At 46.5% G+C, this 17,253-nt stretch overlaps 1 protein-coding gene across 3 annotated transcripts in view; it reads left to right on the plus strand.

Moving 5' to 3' along the window:
- The window catches only part of LOC144159111 (galactose-3-O-sulfotransferase 2-like), an 80,824-nt gene extending 75,773 nt beyond the window's left edge, over nt 1-5,051 (plus strand). For all 3 annotated transcript variants that reach the window (XM_077690398.1, XM_077690400.1, XM_077690399.1), the window contains exon 4: nt 1,615-5,051. In XM_077690398.1, the coding sequence (XP_077546524.1) occupies nt 1,615-2,065 (451 nt within the window). In that variant the 3' untranslated portion in view covers nt 2,066-5,051. The remainder of the gene's footprint in view (nt 1-1,614) is intronic.
- Nucleotides 5,052-17,253: the final 12,202 nt, after the last annotated feature.

A 17,253-nucleotide genomic window follows, 5' to 3' on the forward strand; every position in this document is an offset into this window, starting at 1 on the left:
GGGTACACTTTCAGTCGCAACTTGGATGAAAGGAAGGGGGCTCTCAGTGCCATGGGGAACCGACTGCCCTATTTGCAAACAACCTGAAACTGTGGAGCATGTTTTTCTTCATTGTTGGGCCGCAGTGTTCCTTTGGGATGTCCTCCAATGGTCACTCCAGAAAGAATTTCCACTTAGCCCACACGGCATACGTTTTTTTGTGCATTAATAGAGAGGACGGTGTGCCATTTGACAATGTCATGTTGTTGGGTCTGCACAGCATTTGGCGTTCGCGCATGGCTTGGCTGCATTGTGATGTAGACGCGCGACCAACGAGACAGTATTTTAGGGAAAGTGTGTCACAGTTTGTTGAAGTTCAGAGAGCGAAGAACTCTCCACCAGAGTGGTTGTCTAGAATTGAACCCCTGACTACGCTTAGGGAATTTTAAATGACAACACCGGCCCTGGGGGGCATGGTTGCATTACTGTGATTTTTTTATTTGCCGTTGTACCTGGTACCTGGTGTTGCTGTCCGAGATTGGCAATAAAGAAAAAAAAATGTCGAAATGAGGCAATCGGATAAACGCTGGCCTCACAATGCGAGGGACCCAGGTTCGAATCCGGCCACAGGAAACATTTTTTTTTTTTTTGCTTCACTTCACCCATTTTTGCGGTACAGGCACCATCAGTGAGAACACTAAAGCTAGGCTGAAAGCAAAAACGCCCGTGTGTACGAGATTTCGGCGTACGTTAAAGATCGCCAGGTGGTCAAAATTAACCCGGAACCTTCCACTACGGCGCGCCTCATCGCCGGCGTTGTGTCGGCGCGTTAAACCCTGCAATCAACCGAGAACACTACAGCTTTAAAAGAATCTGACGGGCTTACCTCCCGGTGTTAAAAAAGCATCTTATGGTGTGGAGATTCCGCCTTGAGTTAGATAGGTGCCAAGCTGGGATTTAGTGTGTCCGCTTTCGTTATAGTTTAATTCTTTTGTAGTTGAAAACGTAACTACTTCTGGTTTTGATACTTTTAAGTCGGTTCCATTGACTGTATTCGGAAGCGTGAATGGTTTCGTCCATGTAGGTCAGTTACGCTATGCTTTGCCCAATATTTGAGAACATTATCGCCCTTTTATCTGTTGAAGGTTTGTTTCTGTTCATTTTTTTAGGTTCGGGAGGCTTTTTTCACTTATTAGGGTAGCTTGGTCTACGCATAATGGTAGCGCAAGTAGCACAGCCTAGCTATGCTTTGTTAGCTGTGGTAAGCATATTCCGCATTATTCGTTATGATAGGCCTGTTTTCCGCGTTTTACGTCAGCTTCGGCTGCTATTTATCAAAGTTACGATGGTTGTGCCCGCAATAGGTAGGTTTATGCGGTGCATATTTCCCCCACGTATAGTTAATTGAACTAAAAATTATCATGCATGCACGTTCTGGCAGCAAACACACTGCCAAAAAAGGGGGAGCATCGTATCGCTGGCAGAGATGAAGTCAGCAAGGCAAGCATGGTGGTGTCAACTGTAGATGCGAAAATTGTCCGTTGCAGTGTTTTTCTCCATCGGAGCACACTTTTAATGTGACGTTTCCAATGTGCGCAAGCCCTCTCTACATATATCCCGTTTTTCCCGGCGCAGGTACAGCGCGTACAAAGAAGTGCTCTCGAACGACACCAAAGAGCGGCTGCTGCAACTCAACTCGGCCGACTGGAAGCTGTACAAGCACTTCGCCAAGGTCTTTGACGACCGAGTCAAGGCCTTCGGCGAGGACCGGATGGCCGAAGAGGTGGCGGTGCTGCGGGCCGCCCAGCGGGACTACTACGACCGCTGCGTGATGGCTGAAGAGTCCATGGAGAACGTGTCCACCTTGCTGAAGCGCAAGGACGTTGTGGCGTTCAAGGCCAAGGACAAGAGCAAACTCTGTCGCCACCTCACCTCGACGGAGCTCGAGTTCCACGAGCAGGTCAGGAAGACACAGGAGGCGAGGACGCGGAAGTGTCTGGCCCGCCACAAGTGGGCGCGCGCCGGCAAGCGCGCCGCTCCTGCCTCCGACAAGGGCAGCTCCAAGTCAAAAGCCGCGAAGAGTTGATCCCTCCGGCATAGGCATCTATTTATAGGAACAAAACATAGCGATGGAACGCGGAGAGCATCGGCCGTGGTAAGAGACGTCGACGTTGTTCATCTCCATTCTTTTGTTGGCGCTGAAGGACCAAAGACAGTTTGTGAAACCGATCTGCACAACGACGTGCCCTCGACTCTGTGTGCATGGTTCGTTTGTGAAGGTGTTCCACGTAACCCCTCAGTCCACAAACGCTGTTCGACGAACTGTGCATGTGACTTTCGAAGCGTTTGAGTTTTCCCCCTTGCGCCTTAGTTTACAAGCGCTGTGCTCTGGTTGGGACAACGAGGGTCTCGGGACTGAAAATTGCTGGGGAGTCGACGAAGACAATGGCAATTATTTTCTTTCTTAAGTGGCACGCACGTGGCCTTTGATCTAGCGGCGCTGGTTCACTGCTACAGCTTTTGTATTTAAAAGCGCTTTTGACTGTGCCGTGACGCATGTGTGTTAGTGTTTCGTACTTATAGAACACGCTTGAAAATGTACTGTATCTTTATGGCACCATACTTTTTTGGTGCTTTTGTGATACCTTCCTAAGAGGCCTTATCGAAGCAATGTCCGCACATCGTGGAGTCTACTACTCCTTTTTTGCGTTTCTGATGATGATAACTGATCGGGCATTGTTTTTCATCTGTACTTCCGATTACCTTTCACCGCTGTAAACGGTATTACAGACTAGCAAATGATTTATGAAAGCGCAGCGGATTGAATTCAACCTAACGCTGCGCAAACACTAGGCTATTTCTTTTCCTCCTCGCCTCCTAGCCCTGCTCTCACGTGCCCTTCCTGTCATTGAGCGTTGAACAATGGTATAGCAGCAATTCTTCATGTTAGCGGTCGCTCAGAACGACGCAGTTTACATCGCAGTATAGGTCACAGCAGTGCCTCTGCTTTGGCGCCTTTTTTGTTGGTTGGCCCTAAGCGGGAGCGCTGTTCAGTTTTTTCCCTTGCGCGTGAAAAGGTTGCGCGCATGCGCCGTTGAATTTCTTATCTTTCCGACCCGACATGCAAAGTCCATGAAGTAAGCGAAACGATGCGGTATAAGAAAAACGGTCCCCTCTTGTCACCAGAGATGTTTAGCACTGCAGGAAACTGGTCCAAAAACAGCGCCCAGTAATCGGTCGGAGCGAGTGCGCATGCGCCTTCCGAGGGCGGGCAGTGACGCCGATCGTCTCACCGGGTCGGCTCCAGCTCGCTGAAACTATTTTTCATTATTTTATCATGTGCTTTGTACTCTAAGATTTTTGTGTGTGCGCCCTCCACGTAAAGGTAACTCGTAAACAGCTCTGAATATGTCTCCCCGCAAATGCGATTATTTAAGTGTACAGTATGAGCCATCAATTGCTTTTTATTTAACAAAAGCTCCCGAAGACGCGTGGGCGCTGTCAATGCTCGGCACCAAATATCGTGCCTTCTATGTAGAAGAGTTTCTTGTGCCTTACGCTACACTTGTGCAGGTGCTTTTTTTTTATTTTTCTGTAGTTTTCGAGGTCGCACTGTTCACAACGATTTCGAATATTTTATTTTTACTAGGCCACAGGAACAAGCAGCTTCGACGGCAGAATTTTCCGTGTTAGCTGTGTTTTGTGTTGCATTGTTGTGAACTTCGGGCCACAAGTCGCTTCAACCGTAGCTCGAGAGGATTTAGCCGCATCATTGACTTCATAGTCATGTGTTCGGGTTTCACGTTGGTGGGTGGGCAATTTTAAAACGGTTTAGAACGCACACACTTGAAGTCGTATGTCTATGCACAATTGTGTCCTGCCCTCATTTTTGTCTGAATTAACCTCTAGAACACAGCCATCGAAGCGCACAGTAGGCAGATTGTTTTGTGCCTTCAGCCACTCCTTTAGCACAAATCTGGTCACCTAACAAATTTTACCGCTGTTTTTAGAGAAAAAAAGAAGCCGCATGCTTTCTAAAGAGTTGTGCATGGTGCAAATCTCGTTTATACGCACAGGTATGCACAAAGGTATGCGATGATATCGTGCCTTGATTCTCCTATTGCTACGCTCCGGCGATGACCAAAGAGCGCCACCTTTAGCGCGCCACAACGTCCACCTAGTCAGTTCAACTCGGGAAGTGTAAGGATATCGTCCCTACGACAGCTGAGCACAATCAACGCACCCCCTATGCACTGTCAACACTAGAGAGTTTTAGCATAGCGTGCCCCGTCCGCTAACGCTACGGCGGCGGGTAGCAGGGCGCGACTGGGGAGAGCAAATTCGTCACGGTGGGGTGGATTAGTTCCGCGCGGCCTGTCTTCGCCATGCCCGCTCTTTCCCTCCGCTGAGGGGCAACCTCCTCGCACTCCCCGCGCGCGCATGCGCAGTCCGGTCCTGCTACCCGCTAACCGTAGCGTAGCGTACGGGAGCCGCTATGCTAAAACTCTCTACTGAAAGCCTGCATCTCATTTCGTGTACGTGTATAGTGTTCAAAATGCTTCCGACGACAGCGCGTCAAGCTGTGTTTGAGTGGAGTTGAAGCAGAAACAAAGTTGTGAGAGGGTGTGAGTATTGTAGTAATTGTAGCAGGTGTGTGTCACTTTAAGCTTTAAGTGCTTTTTAGTTTCACAAGTGATGACTGTGCATTTAAAAGTCTCGCCATTTCGTCTGTTAAAGTATCAGTTCACGAATGCTGGGGTGTGTCCGCCCCGCTGTTGCTTTTTCTCTCTCCAAGATGTGACGTTGTGTTGGTTGACCGTATTTCTGTGAAGCTGTTGTGCTGTTTCTTTCTCGTGTATTGAAGCACACGCGCACGTTTTGTCACAAACTCGTGGTCTTGCTTAAGGCTTTTTGTGCAGCTCGCTGGTCGTCCACAAAGTTCGCAAGTTCCGTCACGAAGGGAAGTGTTCTTCCGCCTTTGTCCAAGCGATCTCATTAATAAGCTTGGACCTCAATTTGAACCATACGAAAATAAACATGTGCTGTGCGTGTGTTTCCAATCCAATGAAAAACTGCGTTTGTGTATTCAATCGATCAATCATAAAAAATACAAACTGCATTTTTGTCGTTGTTGCCGGCAGGTTAAGCTGCTGAAAGGAATACTGGATAAGATGACAAGAACAAAATTATCAGCCAAAGGACTGTCACCTGCAATCTTGCGAAGCATGGAAGTAGAATTAGGCTCTCTGCTTTTTTTGAAAACGTGTGCTCACACTGGAGGCAGATGGCGTGGCTTAATTTAATGGCGCTGACGGGTCGAACACGTGAGTTGAAAAGCACGCGTCCCCGCACGCGTCTCCGTCCAGATAACAGGTTTAAAGCACCGGCCGCTACCGCGCGCATCCAATCTTCTAGACAATAGACAGATTTACCTGGGCGCGCGCTCCGGACGAGAGTACGCCCGGGCGGGGCGGGTCGCGAGTGCGCATGCGCAGTACGCGACGTAAACGCCCCGACGATGCGGTGCTACGCACGCAACGGCTGGGAGCATACGTTCCGAAGCGCTGCGGACCTGTGAGAAGGCAGCTTACTTCCAAAATGGCTGCTTCCCCGGCGATGTCGGTGGCAAGAGGCGAGAAATCCGGTTCCCCGACTGAAAACGCGGACCGTCGCGTGTGTTTCTCAGTGTTGTACACGTTCCTCTAAAACAGGAACGAAAGCTCGTTCCTCGTTCCTTCCCAATTTTGAAACGAGTTCCCGTTACAAGTTCCTTTATTGCGAAACGAACGCGTTCCAGTTCCACTTCGAACATTGTAACGTGTCCGTTGCATTACGTTACTTTTCATTTTTCAAATTAGAATGTGGTGTCGGATTCGTCAGGCGAAATAAAGTGAGAAATTTAATACTCGCGTAGAACTGCGTTTATTGCAGGAATATGAACACCACCGGCCGCAGTTCATCTGGAGATAAAAAGAATCCAAAGAAACGCTCCTAGACGATTTTTTAAGTGCGATGCACTTCTTAAGCGACCCTGAACCTGCGTTCACCGGCGATGTTCGCATAGCATACCCACGTGGGGGATTGGCCAGGAATCTCCTCGTCTTCCTTGGCAACGGGGGGAGATGGGCGCGCGCTGCCTGGCCGCTGACATGGCACATACCCACGTGGGGGATTGGCCAGGAATTGGGCGTGAGAAGGGCTAATGCACCCGCTTAAAGGAGTACTGACACGAAATTTCAAAGCTCAGATTCGCTCTAGCAATCAAGTACAACGACAACACAAATAGGTGTCTGTGAATAAATGCATCTTTCTTTCTTTGTAGTTGTGTGTGTGTGTGATCTCTCTTTCGCGAACATTACCGAACCGCGCAAATTCAACTCGTGCATTCGCACTTTCACATTCTTCCCCTCGGGGAAATTCGGGGAATTTTTCTGGGAGCACCGGACAAACTCCAGACATGTCTGCGATTTTGGTGCTCGTCTATTATTGGTGCAACACATATGACGCTTCCCACTTCGGCCTTGCAAATGCGCAGTTAGGTTACTACGCTTCAGATATGCGAATAGAAAGTTACTCACATGCAGGAACGTAATTAAAATGTCTTTCATTAGAAACCGCATCGAAAGGAACAATACATAGGCCTTTAATGAATGCTGATTTATTATTAAAGTTTATTTAAAATACCTTACAGGCCCCTTTGCAGGGAATTAGTAAGGGGGTTACAAAAGTGAAGCTCTGCGGATAATACATCACAAATTTGCGAGTATCAAAACACAGCAGAACAAGTAATGACTGCGAGGTTCGCCATCCACGTTTAGGTGGGAAGACGATATCAAAAAAAAAAAAAAAAAAGCCAACAGCGTAGTCACACACGAAATCTACGCACAAGAATCGCAAAGTATGCCGAACACAATCAGTGTAGTAGATAAAGGAAACAACCAACGATAGCCATGTGGACGCGACGCACAAATCAGTCGGGGTGGTTAGAAATACGCATAGGGAAAAAATCGCAGGAAATAACAAGGAGCGTATTCACGTGCATAAAAAACATTTACACTGTAAAAAATATAGTCGGAGACAAAGTGCGACACTATAAGTAAAGAAACAACAACCAGAAATAAATAAAAAAGTAATGAGAAAACAAGAAAACCCGTGCCGTGGTACAGAAATGACAGATTCTTTGGTTCTTCAAGCAGAAAAGAGTTAAGCAAGAGCTACATCACGTTGGAGTCAGCGTCTCTCGGACTTATACTCGGTGACAATTAACTTAAGAACGGCACCAGAAGTTGCCGCTGTGCCTTTGCAGCCGGATGTTTCTCCGTGCGGCGCAAGTAGGGCGTTACTGGGAATATTTTGAACATGGTGTGTGCCGTTGCCGTGATTTTTTGGACTTAATATGCTTATAAACGACTCCAGTGACGACAAACAAATTGCGTGAGACAAGGCAGACGATATCACGCATTCATAGCAAACCGCTTTCAAAAAGCGCGCGCGCACTGACATCACGGTTCCGCCGCTTTGGCGGACTGATACACTACATGAAGTGGTGCCGTTCTTAAGTCGTAACCGAGTATAGAAACCTTTCCCCGGCAGGTAACAATTCTATCGGCCAGACGCGCATCCTCGCCTGCCCAGACGAACGATGAAAAGGAATTCTCGCAGCTGCGCTATTCACCCGTCGAACGCCGCGTAAGCTCAACCGGCATGAAAGCAAGCACAAGCTTCGGCTCGCTGCGTGGTTATTCTCCTGCCTTTGACTTTCGAGGAACCAAGTTCCGCCAAAGGGCGGGCAAATTTGCCAGCTTATAGGAAGATAAACACAGTAGCGACTTGTGGATTTTTGTACTCGGGCCTTGGGATCAAAACAAGACAATTCCTAGCGATGTAACGTTTGCAGAAGGAACGCCGTTCCTGCCGTTCCTTCAAAAAATTTCTCCCACCTCCCCTCGCGGGAACCCCTGTGCAGATGCAACGCATAGGGGGTTCCGTTGTTGTTTCCGTTAGGTTGATTCTCCCATCGCGTGAAACGTGCCGTGAACCCGCTGCCGCGGCTATGACGCAACGTGGCGCGGCTATGAAGCAACACAATACAACACAATCCACTTTAATTCAATCAAATCCAAATCCAATCCAAGCCAATCCAATCGAATCCAATCCAATGCCCCTCGCGAGAGAGTGTTCGCTATCGGAGAGGAGAGGGGGTGAGCGGCGGAGAGCGCAGCTTGTGCGGCGAGGAGAATGGGGGAGGGGTGTGGACGGACAACAACAACACCGTATGGAGGGACAAGGCGAGTGAATGAGATGCAGTCGCATCTAAAACCTAACGAGTTACCGTTACAGTTCCACCGACCCTTAATGGAACGGTGGCGTTCCTCCGTTCCTCGAAAAAGGAACTAGTTCCAGGAACGCCGTTCCTTGGAAAACCAATCCGTACAACACTGGTTGCACCCGTGCCCCCCTACACAAGGAAATTTACTTACACTCACTGGCTGTACCAATTATACTTTGGTCAGCTTCAAAAACGCAAGAATGCCGACCCATGCCTACTCTTAACACAAGAGCACAGGATGCGCAAGTGTGCAGTCATGTGGAACTGGGTGTAAACGATTAGGATGATAATTTAACCATCCCGGCGTGGCGCAATGAAATGTCCCTTTTGCAAATTATGCAGACAGTTTGTTTTTTTCACTATACTGGAACTTTTTGCAACGTGGTGACATGATACTTGCGGGGCAGACTTCAGTAATGTTTACAAGGCAAAAAGTATGGAACATGTTTGAAAAGTTTTTATTTTCGATCATTCACAAATGTAAAAAGGCAATTTCACCGACACGTGAAAATAAATTGCTGCCGATCAATAAACCAAACAAGTGCACGCACAACCGCAAAATACCCGAAATTTCCTCAAATTCCACCCAAGAAACGAGTCCTTGCTTTCACGAACTAAGAGCGCTGAAGGGTCTTTCACACAAGCATAAAGGCTGTTTCCATTCACAGGCATGCAAACCAAACATTCAAGCAATGAATTTGAATTTCTTTGCGGGATGACCAAATAGATTCTTCTTGCATGTAGCAGCAATGGCATACCGTTACAATTGCAAGTTCAAACACTTCCTTCTCTGTATGCATCCACGTGTATGACGCTTTTTTACAGCGCAGCCGTAACCCTATGTGGTGGGAAGAGCACGATGCAGCTCACTCAATAAATTTGTAGAGGCAGTGTAATCATTCTTCGTGTCATCAGAAATAAAAGAAAATGTAAACCATCTTTATTATATCCAATGATAATTGTTATCGCCCTTGCTGACACAACAGATTGGTTGAATGACTGAATTGCTAGAGCTGATGAGTGTCTACCAGCAAAGTGTGCTACATCCCGAACAGTGATGGCAGTACACTGGAAGTGAGTCTTTAGTATTAATTTAGTCCATTTATATCCTAGACTACGTCACAGTAGTCACCTAGTTGGCTACTGCAGGCTGCAAGCGACTGTTTGTTACGGCATGGAGCTCGGTGGCATTGTAGTATTTCGTAGGAATGTTTTTGCTAGAATTTCCAGTTCAGCTGTTTCACTACAACCAAAGCAGCCGAAACCCTGCCTTCAAGCATGTGCATCAGGCAGCGGGACGAACAACACTTAAGTCGGATGTGTCCTGCATGAACTGTGACATTTGGTTACTCAATTTCTGTAGACCAATGAGGAGTAATACAAGCTTCAGCACAATCTGTGGGGAATTGGTTATGACTTAACAATGTGCAACAATTGGCATACAACCAGTGTTTTTTGTATACATAACAGAGGTGGACTCTTGTTTAAATGTGTATGAGCTCGTTATGGGCATGAGACAGTGGCTGTATAAGGAAATGCAAATATTTGGGGAGAGCCGCAGAGTTGTAGTTGTTTAGAGCCAACGTATTTCTATTTCACTCGAACGGCAAGTGTCGGACACAACTTGCTGTTGCTCTTTGATGCTGTTTGATGTCATCTAATCCCTGGAGCCCTAGTTTGCAGTCTTCACTGGCAATGTCTGAGCTGTCAAATGCCAGTGTCAACGATCTATTTCTAACTGAAGAATGTCTCTTGCAGTTTAGCAAAAGCCGAAATTTATCTGCATTAATGGGTGTTGTATTCATTTATTTCAAATAAATTCAACACACACACTGTCTTGGGTGGCATAGCTAAAAGCAAAAGAAAATATGCCTGACAGAGTCTTGCCACCTGTAACAATCATGGAAGCAGCGAGGTCACAAGAAACAGCAGAAATCTTGCTGCAATATCTATACAGCGAAGAAAAATAGAAACACACAGAGAAAAAAACAAACGGCTGACGGGATGTTTCGGTAAAATGACAGCCTGTATACTTAATGCTTTTTTAAACTGTCGTGGAAAGCGTGGTTTGTTGGTGTAAGGGTGAAAGTCTGGAAACAAGCTGGCGACTTTTATTTTTTAGATGCTGCTCGTCTTATCCATTGTTCCGTTTTACTCGTGCATGACTGCGTTACAGAGCTGAATCTAGAGTGATCCCCACTCCGGAAGGAGAAAGGCGTGTAAAATCGCCACAGGGGTAGGCAGTATGGCATGCATGCATTGTGTAGGAAGCTGCCGACTCTGTGGCCGCAAGGCAGCAGCAACACAAGCGATGCCAGAGGGAAAAAAGACTCTACACATACTCAAGTAGTACTGCAATCGGCTTGAAAAGGGTGCACATTGTCTGGTGGTATTCTCACCAGGTGTGTGAACAATTTGTAAAAATTTTACTAAGGGTGCGAACACAGGAAGCCACAACACAGACAGACACAAACATTAGAAGAATAAACTTGGAGAACGAAAACTACGCTGGCATATTTAACGTGAAAGCGACAGGTTGGCGAAACCCAATTAATGATGTAATTATGTTCTGGTTAAGCCCCTCTCTGTCCTTTTCTTAAAACTTACTACTTGAGCCATCTTTTGTGCCTCTATTCCTTACAGAAGAAACTTCAGGTAAATGCAGCGTCTTTTTCATCTTACCAGTGTTACTTTGGCAAAAAATCGCGCGCCATCAGCCGCAAAGGGTTCGCACAACATCCGACAGATGGCGACGAGTGTACTGGCCAGTAGGAAGACGCAGTGAAACATCCGCCTCGTGAGGGGCACGATCAAATGCAGAGCATTCCCGGGGGCGCACGACGTTAAGTAGTTTGCGTTACGTTAATGTTATTGCACTTCTGGCAACTGCTGACGAGAGAGCGCTCGTCAGCAGTAATTTGAATGAGTCAACGATATAAGGCGCGTTCATAGCGTCCCATTCTGTGTCGGCTTTGTGGTGCAGTGGTTAGAGCACCATGTACATTGCGTTCCGCCCGCAGGGTCGAGGGATCGAAATCTGGCGCCGGATAGTATTTTCTTTTTATATAGTAGGGACAACGACGGTGTGGACTACGGACGTCAACGCGGGTGACATCGTGGGTTACTGAAATGCTCTGCATTTAAAACATGCTTACCAAGCACAGAAAAAATTGTTTACTCATGCTTTCTGTTAACACACGGAAAGCGGGCTGTGGGAGTGCTCACTTGTTTAAGACCGCATGTTCTGAACGAGTTGACTGAGCCAGAATGGCACATTTCATCATCCGTTTGTATACGTCTTAAATAGTCTTTTATCTACTACTCAGTGACAGTGCTCATTGACATATTGATGGCTCGCTTTGACCGGAGGTCCGAACTCGAACTAGGCGACCTTGGTGTTGTGCGCGTTTTCCGGTTCGTGAACGACTACCTTGTTATTTTCAAGTCATTAGCCGGCACATCGGACGAAAACTCTGCTAGACGGGTTCTGGCAGTTTTCGAAGGGACGCTTCACTGCCACACACTGACCATGGAGCTGCCACTTGAACGTCGCCTGAGGTTCCTCGAACTGGAGCAGACGTTCTTAAAGGAGCACGTTTGTTGGGTGTACTCTCCCCAATCCAGGAAAGCCTTGCTTCCATTCGCCTCTGGTCACTCCAAGTTGGTCCAGTGGGATGTAGTGGTCGGTGCCTTGAGGAACGCCTTCGTAAGGTCCCGCCAGCATCAGATACAGGAGACTTTTGTCTCGCAGGTGGGGAGACTGTTCCAGGCGGGCTTCCCTGCATGGATGCTTTGCGGCTTGGCGGGAAAGCTTTTAAGTGCGCAGCACGAAGGAGCCAGCCAGTCGGACAACGGACGAAAGCAAACGCAGAAGATCGCCGTCATCCCATACCTACATGGAATATCGCATCGTATAAAGAAAAATGCGGAGCTTGCAGGTGTGCACGAGGTCTTAAGCGCCTCCAACAAACTCTGAGCTATGTGCCGCATAGTTACCCGCTATGGACCTACGCCGCCTGTCTGCACCAAAAAGTATGCCACCACGTTTCTGGAGTGTACAAAAAACGTAGTGTATGAAACTCCCTTGAAGTGCGGCCGTGTGTACGTAGGACAGACGGGGCGCTGCCTCAACAACCGGTTGCGGTAGCATGCGGCGACGCTGTAGGCGGTAACAGCAAGCAATTTGGCGCTTCACTGTAAGATAGAATGCAAGCCAAGGGGCTGCGTGCCAGCGTTCGATAGGACCCGAGTACAGTCATACCGCAAAAAAGAAGAACGGGAAATATTCGAGGCCTACGTCATACAAAAGATGAGGGACCGGTGTGTCAGCAAGCTTTTAGTTGATCTTTAGAGCGAGGTGGATTATCTGGGTGATTAGTAAGAAGGGTGCTTCAGCTGTAATCACTTCACACGTGCTGCAAACTAGTAGTACTTGGTGTTTTTCGTGCCTTTATAATCGCTTTCGGGGCGAATAAAGCTCAGTTGTTAGTGTGCCTCTTTCCTGCCAGTTTTCCTTTCTTCAGTTGTGCCTGGCGCTTAATGTGTTCCCATGAATTATAGTGGGCTCTGCTCAACGCAGGTCACCCCCCCCCCCCCTCCCATGATGTGTGAAATCATCACTGTAAAAAATTTCTGTAAATATACAGAGTTTTCACATACAATGCCTGTTGCCGTACAGAAGTTTTCTGTGATGGTTAGTAAGCAGAAACCTGTTAACAGAAAAAACACAAATTTTCTGTTATTTCCTCATCTTGACCAATAATAGGCGTGAAATCGTGAAAATATTGTACTATTAATTTGCATAAAATAGAATAAAATATGAATAATTTTTTTAATGTTTAACAAGAATTTTCTTGACCGTCAAACAGTGCCCGGCTGACGTCATTTTGTTGCGCTCCTGCAATTTTGAAATGCGGCCCTTTGCAAATGGCCGCCCCGTGGTACCAGCGTAACGATACAGCGGCGGGCTTCTTTCTTCAATTTTTCATCTTCCCAGGGTGAGTACAAAAATTTAACTATATCGTGTGGAGGCGGCGCCTAGTTCCTATTTATGCCTCTCTTTTTCGTGCCTGCACTGTTGTTTGTTGGCTTGTTGGATGGAAATAGATTGTTGTGAAGTGCTCACGCCGTACCGTAACGATAAGTCGCTTCGTGGGACAAGAGCGTTGTTACGTGCCTATGTAGTGACGCTCGCCTTAATATGAGTTTTTTTCTTCTATGAATGTTGTACGCAAACGCGGCCGCCGTACTCTCCTTTTCCTCCTCATTAACCCGCTGATGACCGCGAATCAACACCACCTCGCACGTTGTCTGTGGTTATACATAGGCATTGTCTAGCGTGGGTTGCTAAAAGTTCTGTACAGACGAAATGAAATTCGGCGGATCAGATGCCGTTTTCCGTCGTGGAGTTTAGTGTGAAGGTTACGTCTCTGCTTACGGATGTTATAATTACGGGTTCGAGTCCCCCCAAGCTTTCCTCTTTCTTTTTTTCTTTATGTTGCCGTGGCTAACAGCTTAGGTATACTTCCAGCCCCGTATGAACAGATCGCTACTGGGAAAAGTTCCATTGGACCTTTTTCCAGTGGCAATCTGCACATGCGCGGGCTGCCGGTCCACCATTCTTGGCAGTTGCCTCGGGTGAAATAAACAAAAGGGCGCCCCCTCAGCTTGCTGCTTGAAGAGCGGCTATGCTTCTTAGGGCTGCACGTTTTTATTTTCTCTTTCCGGGAAGTTCGCAGTGAGTTCGTACATGCACACAAAAAAGGCTTTCAAAGAAAGGGAAAAAAATGTTTGAGGCTGACCACTCTGCGAGTACTTGGCTACCTGTAAGGGAGCAAGGAAAATGAAAAAAATGAAAGGAAAGGGGGTGCTTCGGCCACTGCAGATTAGTCACGCGAGCGTGCGCCTGCTACCATGGCATTAATGTGAGAGGCACGGGTGACAGCTGGGTGCGGGAGGGAGTGCAGGACCAGGATATTTCGCGCAGGGGTTCCCCGAAAGCCAAACATTTTTGGGGACGTGCCTTACAGCCACTTTGATTCGCCGTGGCGGCCGCCTGGAGGGCCGGTACTGGACAAAAATCCATTCACTCCGTGAGGGCGGTCGGTCTTAATTTTTATTCAGCCGGCCAAACCGCTACCGCTTAAGCTGAAGCCAAGGCTGATGTAGCCATGGATTTGATAGAGCTACGTAGGATAATCTGCAAATATTAATAGTGATTAAAAATTAACACTGACTGGGTACTCAGTGAGCGGGAGCAGTTTGGCCGTTTGGAAAAAAAAATCGAGGTTGACTGCTCCCGCTGTGTACTGCGAAGCGGTAGTGAAGAAATACAGTGAACTGTATTTATTCACCCCCTTGCAATGTTGGTAGTCTGCTATATATATTTCTTGCCTTTGCTCAGGTGGTACGTTTGAGTCGCCTCAGTAGCACAAGAAAACGGAATGAAGTTATCAAACACCTGAGTCTAGCTTAACACTTGATTTCAAAAAAACTGGCAGCTATTATTACAGCATGATACCATACATAAAACAATGCAAAACGATGTTGTTTTTTTGGTGCACATGTATTTTATATGCGGAACGTATGCTATTCTTGTTGCAGGGTTATTGCAGCCATCAACCCTGACATGGGAGCAAAGAAGGAGAAGTCAAAGCATAAGCAGCATTTCCTGTTTCCAAATGTCGCATCCCTGATCATTGTGGTGGAAGACCACGAAATCTACTAGGCTCTCCAATTTCCCTGGGCAGCAATGAAGATGTCTCTGATGGAAGCGCCTTGCACCAAACGTGCCGCATCCTTGGTGACTTTGCTATTGTCTGAATTTACATTTATATGCTCTCTGCTTTTTTGTGATTTCATTAATGTGGAAAAGATGTTATGTTCCTAGTCTCACAACACTTCCTCCCTCATTTTTCATTACCGTGGTATTTGCGTTATGTTGCATGTTTTTGCTTCCAGAAAGCGGCAAAAATGTCGGATTTTATTTTATTGATGTTCTTTTTTTTTTGAAGTAGAAAAAAATGTGTTCCTAGTCCTATCGGAGCTCTCACCGTAGTAGTATTGTACTGTAGTAATACGAGATGTGAACATTTTGTAGCTTAATGTCACTGTAGAAAAAGTGTTGTCAGTTTAGCGTCACTGATTAAGTTCTGTAAATAGTTCGTTTTGCCTCAGTGGCGTGTTTGTGGGCATTTCTGAAAGATGAAGAAAAGATGATCTTCCTAGTCTAACAACACCTCTTTCACGGAAAGTCTCCCTTTGTTCATTGTGCCACAATATCATGAATTGTGATTTTGTTTTCATACTCATAGATCCTTATATTTGAAATTGTTGATGCGTTGTTCGTAACTGAGTTAATTCTTGGTAGCAACAGCCTTAAGTTTGGCAGAAAAATAAATAATGTCAATGATACTTTCACCCTGCTTTCTTGTGTGCCTGAGTGGTCACTTTATGCTGTGTACTGTACACCAGTAATTGTTTTGGCAGTTTCAAACAATATGATACAGGGTGATATTTTATTTTCCAGGTATGATTATTCTCACCCATGAAGCATAAAGCCGCTAAATCAGCTGCAGCACATCCAAGATGTGAAAAAGTAACAGGAAATGTATTTATGAAGGACCATAACCGAAATTGTGTCAAGGTGCTAATACTTTTGCTTTGACTCATTTTGCCAGAGATTGATGTAAAAATAAGTCAGAGCAAAACAATTTAACCTTACTTGTTAAATGAGCAAAACAATTTAACCAGAAACGTGAAACAATACATTATTATAATTTTCGTAAGAAAAAACGATGTATGCACAACACAAATAGTCTATGAAAAAGGTGCCAGTCAAAAACAGAAGGTTCATAGATTTTCTGTGGAGGAAAACACAACCTTAAAAAACAGAAAAAGTTTATAAAACTAAAAACGGAAAACAGGGAATTGACATAAATTTTCTGTAGTGAGAAATAGAAAATGCTTGTAAAATAACAGAAACATGAACAACCGAAAACAGGGAATCGACATAAATTCTCTGTAGTGAGAAACAGAAAATGCTTGTAAAATAACAGAAACATTAAAAACAGAAAACATAACTTTACAGAAAATTTCTGGCAGGACAGCTGCCCGAAAATTTCTGTTTTTTCGAGCAAAATTTTTTTACAGTGATGCTTTAAAACAGGGGTCTCAAATACAAGATTTGCGGACCTTTCGATTGCGGCCCCGCCTGCCAGTATGTCGCCTGCTCGCATAGGCAAGGATGAAGCTAGATGGCCAGGGACTACTGAAAAACGCATGGATATCATCTTTTCTGGAGGCCACTCAACTGAGGCCCCATTAAGTCGGGTGCACAACTGAACTTGTGTATTGGACACTCTACAGTGTGCACAGGGCTGGGCGAGTACGGGCCGCGGAGAAACTCCCTGCGGCGGTTTACGGCTCTGCAAACGGGGCTGCACGTCGCCAATGAGAAGACGGCGCCTTGACCGCAGTTTTCTAGGCTTCCCCGACAGCGCAAAAGGTTTCTGGGCGTTGTGTGGTGTTTGTGGATATTTGCTTTCCTGTTCGTCTTTGTGCAAACACTTTTACTGCGCTGCAGATGTGGCAAAATGGGCACAGCAACACATCGGACTCTTGTACGGGCTCCAAAATGCGCCCAAGTGCGTTTAGGGGCATGTCGCAGCGTTATTTATGGCGTGGGAGAGAGGGAGAGGGACATCCCACTTCTGAGTAAAAGACCGCACATTCACTTCGAAACTGTGCACTTTCACACACCAAACACCCCATATCTCTGCGTGTGCGCTAAATTGACACACCAAACTAAGCGCATATCCTTAGACTTGCAAGCCGTTGACAGCCCTGTGGAAGGTAGGGGTGCCCTGAGCCAATCATGATATAGCGCACTGCATGATTGTGCTCCTACGCGACTGTTTCCCCCGTAAATGCGACCGGTCACGCTT

This window comes from Haemaphysalis longicornis, unplaced genomic scaffold (assembly GCF_048455015.1).
Source record: "Haemaphysalis longicornis isolate Haplotype H1 unplaced genomic scaffold, Haemaphysalis longicornis Haplotype H1 scaffold_10, whole genome shotgun sequence".
Lineage (NCBI taxonomy): Eukaryota > Metazoa > Arthropoda > Arachnida > Ixodida > Ixodidae > Haemaphysalis > Haemaphysalis longicornis.